At 44.0% G+C, this 13,871-nt stretch overlaps 1 protein-coding gene across 5 annotated transcripts in view; it reads right to left on the minus strand.

Moving 5' to 3' along the window:
• The window catches only part of vito (nucleolar protein viriato), a 56,742-nt gene that overhangs the window by 26,332 nt on the left and 16,539 nt on the right, over positions 1 to 13,871 (minus strand). For all 5 annotated transcript variants that reach the window (XM_070523028.1, XM_070523027.1, XM_070523026.1 and 2 more), the window contains exons 3-4: positions 5,309 to 5,354; positions 1,547 to 1,745 (exon numbers count right to left, since the gene is read on the minus strand). In XM_070523028.1, coding sequence (XP_070379129.1) covers positions 1,547 to 1,745; positions 5,309 to 5,354 — 245 coding nt within the window. The remainder of the gene's footprint in view (positions 1 to 1,546; positions 1,746 to 5,308; positions 5,355 to 13,871) is intronic.

The following is a 13,871-nucleotide window of genomic DNA, read 5'->3' on the forward strand; positions in this document are numbered from 1 at the left end:
ACATGCAGTTTTCATAATAAATGCTCTTAAACAGACACTAAAGAGTGACACTAAGTCAGTTTGGAATCGTCAAGTATCGTTTATATACTCTCTTTTTGTTTATTTGGCAGTAAAGGCTTCACTACGATCAGAGAAAACAAAGGCCAATGTTTGCTTTTCAGAATTTCCTATGAAAACTGCCGCTTACAATGCAAAAAAAATTTTTTTTTCTGAAATGTTATAATTTCTGTACTTTTGACATGGCTCCTGTAAACTGTCTGTTGCATTGCTTACAGCTTAATTCTTGTATTCATTCAGATGCTGCTGATGTTTTTTAGAGCGCAGATCTTAAGCATCTGCTTCTGCAATGATTGTTGGCGTAACCAAGCGAATGAGCACATCAAAGGAAGAGTGAATGCAGAGCGCAGTGGGGGATGAAACACAGTGATAGCAAAGAGAGCGTGAGAAGAAAAGTGTATTGCTGCGCAAGGAAGGCTCTGCAGCGATGACCGCTATGAGATGGCACGAGAGTAGCATGGCATAGTCTGTTCACCGATGGCATGCAGCAAGCGTGTCCACTGATACCATATACGGAACAAAGGACTGCATGAGTAGAGGTCTGTCTGTGGCGGCTGCTGTGAATCGCGCTCACGCATCACCCACATGCCGCGTCTCGCGATCTCCCGATTAGCGAGGCAGTTGCATCACACTTTGCTCCATTTGCAACATCTCGCACGAGACAGATTGTCGACGCCAAGATGTCATGAAATGAAGACACGTATAGGGCTGTGCTAAAATTTCAAATAAAGGAGTATTGTAATTGTTGGCGAATTTTCCCCCCCCCCCTTCACTTTGTTGTTACTGTGGTATCACAGTCTCCCTAGTTTTTTTTTCTTGTTTCCATGAAAACTGGATGTTTTTTTATAGTGGTGTTATGCGACTCCCCCCTTTGTTAGTACTACTATCACGTTGATGACCTTTAGTGGTACACTGAAGAAATTAATGAATAAATTACTCAACATTATTTACCATTTGGCCATAAGGAATTATTCTGCTTAGTACTGATAACATGACATTACTCAATGCTATTTGAGCTCAAATTATGGCACTTGTGGACTCCTAGCAATTGTAGATGTTCGGCAAGTGATCTTCAATTGCAGTGGACACAATTAGGCTTGCAATAACGATGATCAAACACAGGCTAAGTGGTAAAACGGTGTGAACAAATTTGTGAAATGTGCGACACTTTTCTGTTTTTTGTGCTTTGCTATGTATGTTCTTTATGTGTTCACATTTTATTTTGCATTCCACAAGCAATGATTTTTGCATTCCCGTTGGAATTAAGGTTTTCATGCTTTGTAAAATGCTTTACTACTGATAGCTACCTCAGTAGCACTGCTATTGACTGTGTGTAAGGGTACAGTGGACTTCTGTCAAGCTGTCAATTGACAAAACCTTTTGTCCCTGTTACTTGCATTTTTGATGTACAAATTGCAGAAATAAATTGACATAGGTTGTTGCCCAACCACATTCTCTCTCTCTGACACCACTATGTCTTTTTTTTTACCTTTGCTTGTTACTGTCTGTAGTGCGGCCCCTTTCAATCTCGTCTTCAAAGCCACCTTCGTCGTCATCGGCTGCCTGGTTGCTGCCTATATGGACGTCCCCATACAGGTCGGAACTCTCAAGGTTGGCCACAGTCACTGTGTGATCCGGCATGTCGTACGTCACTGTCTGCTCTTCCCTCTCCACATCAGCTGAGCTGCCTGAAAAAACACGCAAGAATATTTTGTTTATTTATTTATTTAGTTACAGAACATTGCAGCCCATTCTGAGCACAAGCAGATGGGCAAAAATTACTTATACGATTAGCATTCTTTGTGAACTTGAAGCACTTTCGGTGCAATGTCCATTTTAACCTCTTTCACGCTAACTTAGGCACTGGGTAGGTACATGCCCAAATAAATAAATTGGGAATAAACGACTTGACCCATTTGGGTATGGCGTGTGCAAATCAGAATGTGCTGTGCCAGAAGAGACCGATTGGGCCACTGGATCCATGCAACTAGGCAGGTGCCCCTGGGTGTGTGCCCACCATACAGACAACTCGGGCCCCTGGGTATGCGCAAGTGGGCGTGTGCCAGAAGGTGTATGAACATTCTTGGCCCATTCTCCAAAAATGGGTATGTGCCACTGAATAGGTGGTGCCCATAAAGACAATCAGATCAAAAAGGCAAGAAGCCTGCATCAAAAGCAGCCAAGTGTGGAGAAATAAGTGAAGCAAACAGAATGGGACGACAGTGTCTGAATTGAGCGAAGAGAATTGAGCTACAGAAAATGGAAGACAATGTTGGTAAGAGAAAATTGGAGAAGTCAGCTACACAGAAGTGAACAATTAGGCAATAGGCATTAGGCATGGGATGAGCTTCGACGGGTGGGGCCTTTATGCGGCGGCGGCACTGCAAATGTTACGGAATGTGAAGGCTGGGTTGCCATGCTGTTACATTTTTGGCAGTGGAGGCAGCAACGAGATCGGCTTGTCTGACATTTATTGCCTATTTCACAGGCAACCGTGCAAACCGATATCCTGAAGAAAGGAAGAAGTTGTATCGAATCCCGCTCTTCACTGTGCAACTGTGTCGGGCGAGACGAAGACTACAAGTGCTCCTGATTGCAGCTGCAAGTTGGAATCACATGGATCACTTACAAAACCTTGAATTCTTCACTGGGCTGATAAGAAGGACCTGCAGAACCTTCCCTCGTCATTTGGCAGTGGGGACAGCCACGAGCTCGGCTCGTCTGACGTTTATAGCCTATTTCACCGGTTTGACAAATACTCCTTTTCACTCATTATTTTTTTTTCTTTTTTTTGTTGCCTCTACTGTTCTATATAATCCTTTTTTTGGGGAGGAATTTTGTGTCAGTGTTGTGCTTCACATTCTGTTTCACACTGCTGCTTTTGAGTAATGGGAAACAACGGTGCTGAACTGGAGCATGAACAAGGTAACCTCAGGCGTGATCTTCGCAAAGAAATTACAGACCTCAAGCAGAGTGTTGAGTTCATAAGCTGAAATGCGTCAAAGATGACAGCGCAAAATCAATGCTCGCACAACAAAAACATTGAAGTGAAGAGAATTCCATGCATTTGAAAACGAAAATCTTGAGGATGCGCTGGATGCAACGATAACCAAGAATGATATTGAAGCCTTTCACTATGTTTCAGTGCGGAATTCGGAAAGCGTCAAGGACATTGCTGTAGCTGTTGCCCGTCGGACAAAGTGCGATGAAGTCATTGCAAAGGCATGCAGGACAAGGCTAACAACCCAAGACATTGGCTGTACCAATATTAAGTCAGTGTTTGTAAAGGAACATTTGTGTCCCCAACTCAAAAAAATTCTTGGCATGACTGTTGCCAAGAAGAAAGCAATGAATGGACCTTTGCTTGGGTGAAGAATGGAAAGGTGTTTACATGGAAAACAAGAGGCCTGTAACGTTATCCATAACTGAGCAAGGAGCACCTCGTCAAGATCTGTTAGGAAGGATGCATGGCCCGTGTGGTTAGCTTACACTTCCGTTGAATGTGTCGCTACCACATACGATTGCATGCCCTAGTGATACTGGCCACCTGACTTTTTTGTATTTAAATGCCCAATCGGCAAGAAACAAGCAAGACCAAATAATCACGCTCCAAAATGAATTTACTTTCTCTTTTTATGTCGTCATGATAGCGAAACAGGGTATGCATCTGAAGATGACGTCTTGCACCTGCCTGGGTATCAAAACTTATTCCTTAATTGACAGCATTGTTGTGGTGGGAACTTGCTGCAGATTGTATCAGAGTGGCTTTCGTGCAGTTTTTCTCAGTGATAGCTCAAATATTACACTATATTATGAAGTGCTAACACTGAAACATGGATCCTGTCTTTTCGTAGCTACATATATCGGCTGCCCGAAGGGAACAATGAAAGCTTCCTTGCCTTCTTAGAAGAACTACTTGAATATGCTTGTCAGAATAAACTAACCCTGAACACAGGCGGTGACTGCAACATTAATTTGCTACAGTCTCATGCGGCTATGCATGATCTATTGTTGTTTGATTTCTATTGTTGTTTTGACGTAGTAACCGCGCCCACTCGCATCACAGATGTCTCAGAAAGTTTAATTTATCTATTTATTACGAATAATTCCATTAACAATGTAAAAGCTGGAGTCATTGTAGCAGACATAGGGGACCATTTACCTGTTTATATGTTCTCAAAACAGGATTAAGCATTTGGTGCAAGGGCTCATTCAAACACGTCTATTATCCAAGAAATATATGGAAAGACATTAGCAAATTTTCGTGATTGGCTTCAGGCAACAAATTGGAGCTCGGCACTTCAATACACAAACACCAATTAATCTTATGACGCTTTTATGCGGATACTAAAGGAAACATACAATTCCTTTGGGTACAAAAATGTATGAAAGTCTAAAAAGCTACGCAAACCGTGGTTTACAAATGAATGCCTGAGGTTGGTTTGGAAAAAAAAATAAAGACAAAAAGAAAGTACCATCACTTTGTGCACACAAGGATTCAAGGTGACCTTTCCGCTTTTAAAGGGCCCCTCACCAGGACCCACAGCGAATTTTGGTTATATGCTGGAAGTTGTTACGTGTCATCTAGAGAGCGTTCTGCCGCAAAAATGTTTCAAGTCAGTTCATTAATAGCCGAGATAGAAATATTCCAGTGCCACGAACCCATGATTTCGGCAGGCGGGATCCACTGCCAAGCAAGACGCTCTCTCCACTTGCCCCGTCTAGCCTTCGCAAGTGAAATTACTTCCCTGCATTCTCCCATACCAGACCTCTAGGATCGCGTGACGCATACATCACAAGCCCCGCCTATATATATATACCATTATTTATTAATGCCATTTTGGACCTACGGTCACGGAAAAAAGTCCAGCATATCAGACGGCAAAGAGTTTTTACATCCGAAATTTCAGACATTCTTACACATAGGCTCTATGAGGTATGTGGTGGTGCTGCGAAGCCGTCTGAATTGTCAGGCGTCCAGAAAGTCGGTCGTCAACTGTACACTGGCAACTCCTCCACCCAATGACATGGCGTCATTTATCTGTAATTTTCAATAAAATTACAGATAATTGTTCCTGATAGAAGCCCCAATTCCCTGAGTTTTCCCAGAGTATTCAAAATCACTGAGAATTCCCGGTTTTCTCGATTTTCCCAGTTGGTAGACACCCTGTTGTACCCTTAAAGAAATCCTGTGGTTTGGGCCAAGGCTTGACACAGTGCAAGATCAAAAATGTGCATGAGGCAATCTAACCTGCCACAGGCTTGTCTCCAAGAAGTCGCTGCAGAATTTCCCGTTTCTGTAATGAAATTTTCACACAGTAAGCAAAGACTTGGCAAGTTGTGAAAAATGACCTTTCATGAGTGGCGCTAATGATTAGGAATACCTGCAAAAAAGTAATTGCACTTTGGCTAATATTGCCTGAGATGCAGGACTGGTAAATGCATATTTTCTCATTAACAGTGTTTAAAAATAGCCTAAGAATGCCTGCTATTTGGCTGGTTGGCAGGTCCATCTAGCATGCGAGTGTAGCAAAGCCAAGCGCTATGTTCTGAATTATTTGAGTGCATGTAAACAACCAAGATTCAGCGAGTTCTTCACACCAGCGGGAATGCACGGTATGTATGATCTGTGGAATGCAGATCAAAAAAGCAGACAAGGACGACTGTTAGTTGTTTTGTTAAAACAGATTACCTAACAAAAGCATATGGCCGACATGCAAAACAATTAGCATTGGACTTTTACTGGACATCCCTCAGATATCGATCAATGAGTCATTTTTATTGGAAGCTAAACATTTCAACAGAATTGCTTGTCTGGTAGGGACAACTAATTAGGAATTTAGCAGCAACTTATTGGGGTCCTAGGGTCTCATCGGAGTACCAACCACTCGAGCTTAGCAAGCCACAGGCCCATGTCAGCCGTCACCTCTAGTGTACTGTTGCGCACACACTCAGTCTGCAAATTGAGCGCTACGCAGGCAGCAAGACACAGCATTGCACCGAGTTGGTGGAAACCGTTTATGGCCTCTGGCGGCACCTGGTCCCAGGGTTTGCGAGAACCAAACGGCTCCCGCATCAAGGGCAAAAATACACAGGGGCACCTGTGGCACGTTGTGAGAGCAAAGCAGTGTGTCACACGAACAAAGGCTCCCGCGACACACCGCTGGGAAAAGTCACCGCAGCTAAGCTGCTAGCTCTCGTGATAACCAACGGGCCACCTTGCGAGAGCTTGGGCAATTCTCCTTCAGCTTGGGCCTCCCATAAGTGCAATAAAAAAAAAAGGCGTCGTACGAGAGCTCAAGTCCGAGACACAAAGGAGCTGGCAGACAAGAGGAAAGCATGCACGTACCCAGTGCTGGTACCGGAGAGATGACCTGCACTACCGTCGGGGAGCAATTGTCAGGGGCAAACACTACTGTCGGGAGCAAACTGTAGTTTGTTTTCTTTGGCAATCTCATGGGCAAACTTAAGGCCTAGGCCATATTCACGGAACACTTTTAGTACATTAACCACATTACAGCCATGTTTCTAGATTTGTCTCTGCGATTGCTACCCGATCACACATGCTGGATGTACAGCCCTAGATCAAAAAAGCCCATATTACAGTACAAATCAGGAAATTCAAAGATTGTAAAAAGCAGAATTTCGGTGTCTTGCTTTCAGGCTGCTTTAGTAAAATCTTGTTGCCACCGAATAAAAGAAAGCTTTGCCAATCAGGTAACAAGACTAGCTCCAGTGGGATTCCTGGAACACATTATAGTCAGAGCAGCCGAAAAGGCAATAAAAATAGTAAAGGGTGTACAACTCACAGATTCAAGGAACAGGCTTAGCACGAACAAAAAGCGCCTTGCGGTTGTACCTTACGTCCATTATTTTTTGCCATGGGCTAAAGAATGTTGCCAGCCAGTATGGCGTTGAAGTGGTTTTCAGCGCTCCTAACAAGGGGCAAAAACTGTGCCAAGCTATTTCAAATAAATTTGACAATAAGGCAAAAAAAAAATGCAGCTGTGGTCTTAAAGAAGATCAAAAATTCACAAAATGCAGAATAGGTGTTGTGTACCAACTTCCGTTAACCTGTGGCAACATGAACTTAGGAGAAACAGGTAGGTGCATAAGCACCTGTCTAAAAGAACACGAACGTTCTCTCGGTAAAGAAAACTATTCGCACTTGTCGAACCACTGTGGTCTATGTCATTGTGATCCATTATTTTCTGACATGGACATTTTGTTTTCAGATAAAAACAAACTAACACGTGAAATCACAGAAGCGCTTCATACAAAAAAGTGTGCTGAAAAATGCATAAGCCAACCATCGGTTGCAATCACTGAAAATGAATTTGCTTTTTTAAGTACTGGTTGAACCTTTTTAATCTGTTCCTGTTTTACTGACGACTCTTGTTGCACATGCTCAGAGCTGATAGCTGGGGTATATATGCTCTGCATTTTTTCGAAAATAAAACAGTTGTGAGTAAGCGCTCGTACGTCTCTCTTCACTGTGTCCTTGTCAATTGTGGGTGCTAAATATTTCACTATGAATTTGTACCAACTCGCCCAACTATCAGTTCTGCTGAATTCTTTAGTCCTGACATTTTGAAGCCAACTCAGTTCCTTCTTCAGGGTGTTGATGATAGCAGGCAGCAGCATTTAAAGTCCTTCATAATAGGTGGAGGGGTAGACAGAGTTCCACTGAAGAAGGTGACCTTATTGGCATGGTATGGTATTCTTTATGCGATGGCGCACACCCACTATTGACCAAGATTTGGATGAAATTAGGCTATCTTTATTAAAAACTAAAATAGATAAAGCTAACTGGAGGAAATGAACAAAATAAAATGTTTAAGAATTCAAGACAATCTCTTTGTAGCACTTATAAAATCCTCCATGGTTGAGCAAATATCCCTGTGGCACTTTCCAAGTTAGGAGCAAGATCAGAACCAACCCTCTCCCCAGAAACATGCATCCAGAATATAATGTCGAAAGGAGAAAGGCAAGAGCTAAAGCACTCTTGAAGGAAATAGAGCAGCAGAACCAACTGGCAGCTATAGTTGATGCCGCCTGGGTGAACGGTAAAGAAGCCTACACGGCCATTGTATCAAATTATCAAGGGAAGGTGCAAGACGCTCTCACAATTTTTACCAAGGACCCCACGGTGGCGGAACAAGCGGCAATTGCTCTAGCCATCAGGAGTAATAAGTGGGCCTTCATTTACAGTGATTCGAAAACCGCTGTAAAGTGTTTTGATAAAGGCTACGTAGCTGGAGTTGCAGCTAAACTTTTTGAAAACATTGTGATTATGACAACTGAAATCCGATGGTTTCCTGCGCATATGGGGAAAGTGGACGAGACTCGGGTAAACCTCAATGAGGTTGCTCATGACTTGGCACGAGGACTTGCTAACCGTGACAGTCACAACCGAGCCGTTCACCATCAAGCGAGGGAATCCAGAGACCATTTATTAACATACAATGATGTTACCAAACATTACTATTTAGGACGCAGACAATTCCCATTGCCACATTCAAAATTGAACAGGGCTCAGGCAGTCTCACTGCGCTTATTGCAAACGGGTACATATCCCACACCGTACACCATTAATAAAATATATCCAGAGAGGGAGATTAAGATGGAATGCAATGATTGTAATGGCATCATTGGAATCAGACATATGCTGGCGGGGTGTCCCGCGACTCTCCCCAACCTCGTTGAAGAATGGACACAGTGGGAGAAAAGGATTCAAAGCCCATTGTTTCAGGACCAACTAAGGGCAGTCCAGAGGGCCCATGATGTCGCTGAAAGGCTTGGCCTGACAGTGCCAACGTGGGAGCGGCCCGCCTTGGCTTGAGAAGTCGAGCCTCCGGACCTCAGTACAATAAACGTTTTCACACACACACACTTTCCAAGAGAGGAGGCTCCTAGAGAAAGGATATTTATAATTGAAAAGCTCAAACCAAGCTGTGTAAATCTTGATTCTAGATTTTTTCTTATTGCTGTGCAGTCTTTTCTCCTCCTTTTCGTCATAATGCAAAAGCCACGGATATACACGAAAGGAACGTTTCTCTTAAACTGGTTCGCTGAATGTCATTCCTAGTCATGCATTCAATAAAATTGCATGCGTTTAATTTTTATTAGTAGGCACTTCACAACCTCGAAGGCTCTTCTGAAGACTGCTTTACCCTTGCAACACGATTTTTGGCTTGAACTGCGGCCACATCCAGAATCTCAACTGTGCCCCGCTACGAGGGGGGGCGGGAGAAAAAGAAAGAGTAAGGGGCCGCTGCCATTTGTAGACGTAGTAGAGAGTTCACCCACTAGATGGGGTTAGTAGAGAGGCTTGAGATTTTGTGGCAGATGGACGTGCTAAGGTGCCTGGTGGTGGTCTCGTGCAGACGATGCCCTCTCGGTGAGCGCATATTCCCCCTCATCTTTTAAGAGGTTCAATACTTACAAGCATTTGTCTCGCAAACCATATTTATTTCAAGGGAATTTTCCACGTCTCAATAATTTCTCTCGTCGTATTTGAGTGTTGATTGCTGTGCTATCGTTTGTTAACGAAGCTTTCCCTCAAGTCTAAATATGCCGCGTCTTCCCTTAAGGCAGTTTGTCGTGTGCGTATCATAGCCACGCACGCTTATATCGCCTTCCATTTCTCTACAACGGGTGCGCTTTAAAACCACGGCGCTGCATTTTTTGCTTTCCTTTCCTTCCTTCTTCTCCGACCTTAAACTGGCTCTCTTAACTACTTCACGCATAGACAAAGCAACAACGCACGCATTAGATCCCATAGATGAGATGAATATTTACAATTATTACTAGGGTTATAATTATATTCGAGTGCTGATTGCTGTGCTATCGTTTGTTAAGGAAGCTTTCCCTCAAGTCTAAATATTTTAAGGCAGTTTGTCGTGTGCGTATCATAGCCACGCACGCTTATATCGCCTTCCGTTTCTCTACCACGGGTGCGCTTTAAAACCACGGCGCTGCAATTTTGCTTTCCTTTCCTTCCTTCTTCTCCGCCCTTAAACTGGCTCTCTTAACTACTACACGCAGAGACAAAGCAACAGCGTGCGCATGCGATCCCATAGATGAGATGAATACATACATATATAAAAAATTATCAGTCATAGCTCTCGTAGTATAGCCTTCTGGGCCGTTTCCTTTTTTTTTAGTTTCGAAAGTAGTTCTGTTAGGGTTATTATAATTACACGAAGGTATTTCGCCTTCGTCAGCAGCAGTCCTTGAGATAGTTATTCTGGCGGCTAGCTTCCCACGCTATGCGTGCCGCCCTCGCACCTGTTTTAAGCTTTTCCTAGACGCTAGAGTTATACTATGTCCGCGCAACCTTGAGCGATCGGAAAGCGCGTTTTCCCCTCTTGGCCGGCGGAGAAGGGAGGCTTTGTTCCGGCCGCAGAGCCCTCCACGTCGCAGTAAGGTGCTTGGTGGTGGTCTCGTGCAGACGATGCCCTCTCGGTGAGCGCATATTCCCCCTAATCTTTTATGAGGTTCAATACTTACAAGCATTTGTCTCGCAAACCATATTTATTTCAAGGGAACTTTCCACGTCTCAATAATTTCTCTCATCGTATTCGAGTGCTGATTGCCGTGTTATAGTTTGTTAACGAAGCTTTCCCTCAAGTCTAAATATTTTAAGGCAGTTTTCCTAGTCTCTAAAGCCGCTCGAGTTTGCTCTTCTCCTCAGGCGGCCATTTTTCCGAGAAAGTATGCCTTCCAAACACGCGGAATCAGCAAAAATCGACTATCGCGGACAACATCAGTCCCTTTCCACGTAATTATGAGGCTCGGAGTACGAGCTATGGCGCTTGAAAATAACTTGGGGCTTGACGAACCAACCGACTGAGCTATCTTTCCAGGCAACATCCAAGGGTGACGAGTTCAAATCACCTGTTATGTTCCTTTTTTTCTCCCCTTTTTTTCTTTTTTCCTTTCTTTTTAATGTCTTTTTCTTCATTTCATCACTGTATGGGAACCCTCCTAAAAAAAAATTATATATATCCTCAATTATGCATGGCAACACATGTGCAGGACATAAATACCAGGTTCTCTAGCCGAGTGCCATCCGTGCAGTATAACCGAGCTCAGATTGGTCCACCTTGACTGATCAAATAGGGCACCACTGTAGGTTAAATAAGGCGTACAACTCCTGCAGGACCCGCCGTGGTTGCTCAGTGGCTATGGTGTTACACTGCTGAACACGAGGTCGCGGGATCGGCTCCCGGCCACGGCGGCCGCATTTCGATGGGGGCGAAATGCGAAAACACCCGTGTACTTAGAATTAGGTGCACGTTAAAAAACCCCAGGTGGTCGAAATTTCCGGAGTCCTCCACTACGGCATGCCTCATAATCAGAAAGCGGTTTTATCACGTAAAACTCCATAACTTAATTTTTGAATTTAAGTGCTGCGGGGACGGTAGAGTATCCATCTCTCGTGCAAGAGGACCGTGGTTCAAATCCCGGTGCCGCGCAATTCTCCACCGAAAATTACAAAGAAAAAACCATGTGTTGAGAAAATTGCACAAACAGGCCTGGAGTGCGGCCTGATCCCGGTGACCAGAACCGGTAACGCACTCTCTCATCAGAGCAGGATTGGCCACCCTGGTGCAGTACTTGGCCACAACCTCCTATATGAATACAACAATCAAACCCCGGCCCTCAGTCTCCAGCAGCCGCGAAGCAACTGACCACGGCGGCGGTCAGATCTGCGACGCTGCAGAGGGTGCTAAGAATACCTGGCTCCGGACAGGCCGCCATTGGAATCTGAACCTGGCAACGTTTAACGTTCGAACGTTATCTAGTGAGGCGAGTCTAGCAGTGTTATTGGAGGAATTAGAGGGTAGTAAATGGGATATAATAGGGCTCAGTGAGGTTAGGAGGACAAAAGAAGCATATAGAGTGCTAAAAAGCGGGCACGTACTGTGCTACCGGGGCTTAGCGGAGAGACGAGAACTAGGAGTCGGATTCCTGATTAATAAGGAAATAGCTGGTAACATACAGGAATTCTATAGCATTAACGAGAGGGTGGCAGGTTTGTTGTGAAACTTAATAAGAGGTACAAATTGAAGGTGGTACAAGTCTATGCCCCTACATGCAGTCATGATGACCAGGAAGTCGAAAGCTTTTATGAAGACGTGGAATCGGCGATGGGTAAAGTCAAAACAAAATACACTATACTGATGGGCGACTTCAATGCCAGGGTAGGCAAGAAGCAGGCTGGAGACAAGTCAGTGGGAGAATATGGCATAGGCTCTAGGAATAGCAGAGGAGAGTTATTAGCAGAGTTTGCAGAACAGAATAATATGCGGATAATGAATAACTTTTTCCGCAAGTGGGTTAGTCGAAAGTGGACGTGGAGGAGCCCGAATGGTGAGACTAGAAATGAAATCGAGTTAATACTCTGTGCGAACCCTGGCATCATACAAGATGTAGATGTGCTCGGCAAGGTACGCTGCAGTGACCATAGGATGGTAAGAACTCGAATTAGCCTAGACTTGAGGAGAGAACGGAAGAAACTGGTACACAAGAAGCCAATCAATGAGTTAGCAGTAAGAGGGAAACTAGAGGAATTCCGGATCAAGCTACAGAACAGGTATTCAGCTTTAACTCAGGAAGAGGACCTTAGTGTTGAAGCAATGAACGACAATCTCATGGGCATCATTAAGGAGTGCGCAATAGAAGTCGGTGGTAACGCCGTTAGACAGGAAATCAGTAAGCTATCGCAGGAGACGAAAGATCTGATCAAGAAACGCCAATGTATGAAAGCCTCTAACCCTACAGCTAGAATAGAACTGGCAGAACTTTCTAAGTTAATCAACAAGCGTAAGACAGCGGACATCAGGAACTATAATATGGATAGAATTGAACAGGCTCTCAGGAACGGAGGAAGCCTAAAAACAGTGAAGAAGAAACTAGGAATAGGCAAGAATCAGATGTGCGCGTTAAGAGACAAAGCCGGCAATATCGTTACTAATATGGATGAGATAGTTCAAGTGGCTGAGGAGTTCTACAGAGATTTATACACTACCAGTGGCACCCACGATAGTGGAAGAGAGAATAGTCTAGAGGAATTCGAAATCGCAAAGGTAACGCCGGAAGAAGTAAAGAAAGCCTTAGGAGATATGCAACGGGGTAGGCAGCTGCGGAGGATCAGGTAACAGCAGATTTGTTGAAGGACGGTGGGCAGATTGTTTTAGAGAAACTGGCCACCTTGTATACGCAATGCCTCATGACCTCGAGCGTACCAGAATCTTGGAAGAACGCTAACATAATCCTAATCCATAAGAAAGGGGTTGCCAAAGACTTGAAAAATTATGGACCGATCAGCTTACTGTCCGTTGCCTACAAACTATTTACTAAGGTAATCGCAAATAGGATCAGGAACACCTTAGACTTCTGTCAAGCAAAGGACCAGGCAGGATCCCGTAAAGGCTACTCAACAATAGATCATATTCACACTATCAATCAGGTGATAGAGAAATGTGCGGAATATAACCAACCCTTATATATAGCTTTCATTGATTACGAGAAAGCGTTTGTATCTGTCGAAACCTCAGCAGTCATGGAGACATTACGGAATCAGGGGGTAGACGAGCTGTATGTCAAAATACTGAAAGATATCTATAACGGCTTCACAGCCACCGTAGTCCTCCATAAAGAAAGCAACAAAATCCCATTAAAGAAAGGCGTCACACAGGGAGATACGATGTCTCCAATACTATTCACAGCGTATTTACAGGAGGTATTCAGAGGCCTGGATTGGGAAGAATTGTGGATAAGAGTTAATGGAGAATACCTTAGCAACT

Source organism: Dermacentor albipictus, chromosome 8 (assembly GCF_038994185.2).
Source record: "Dermacentor albipictus isolate Rhodes 1998 colony chromosome 8, USDA_Dalb.pri_finalv2, whole genome shotgun sequence".
Taxonomy (NCBI): Eukaryota; Metazoa; Arthropoda; class Arachnida; order Ixodida; family Ixodidae; genus Dermacentor; species Dermacentor albipictus.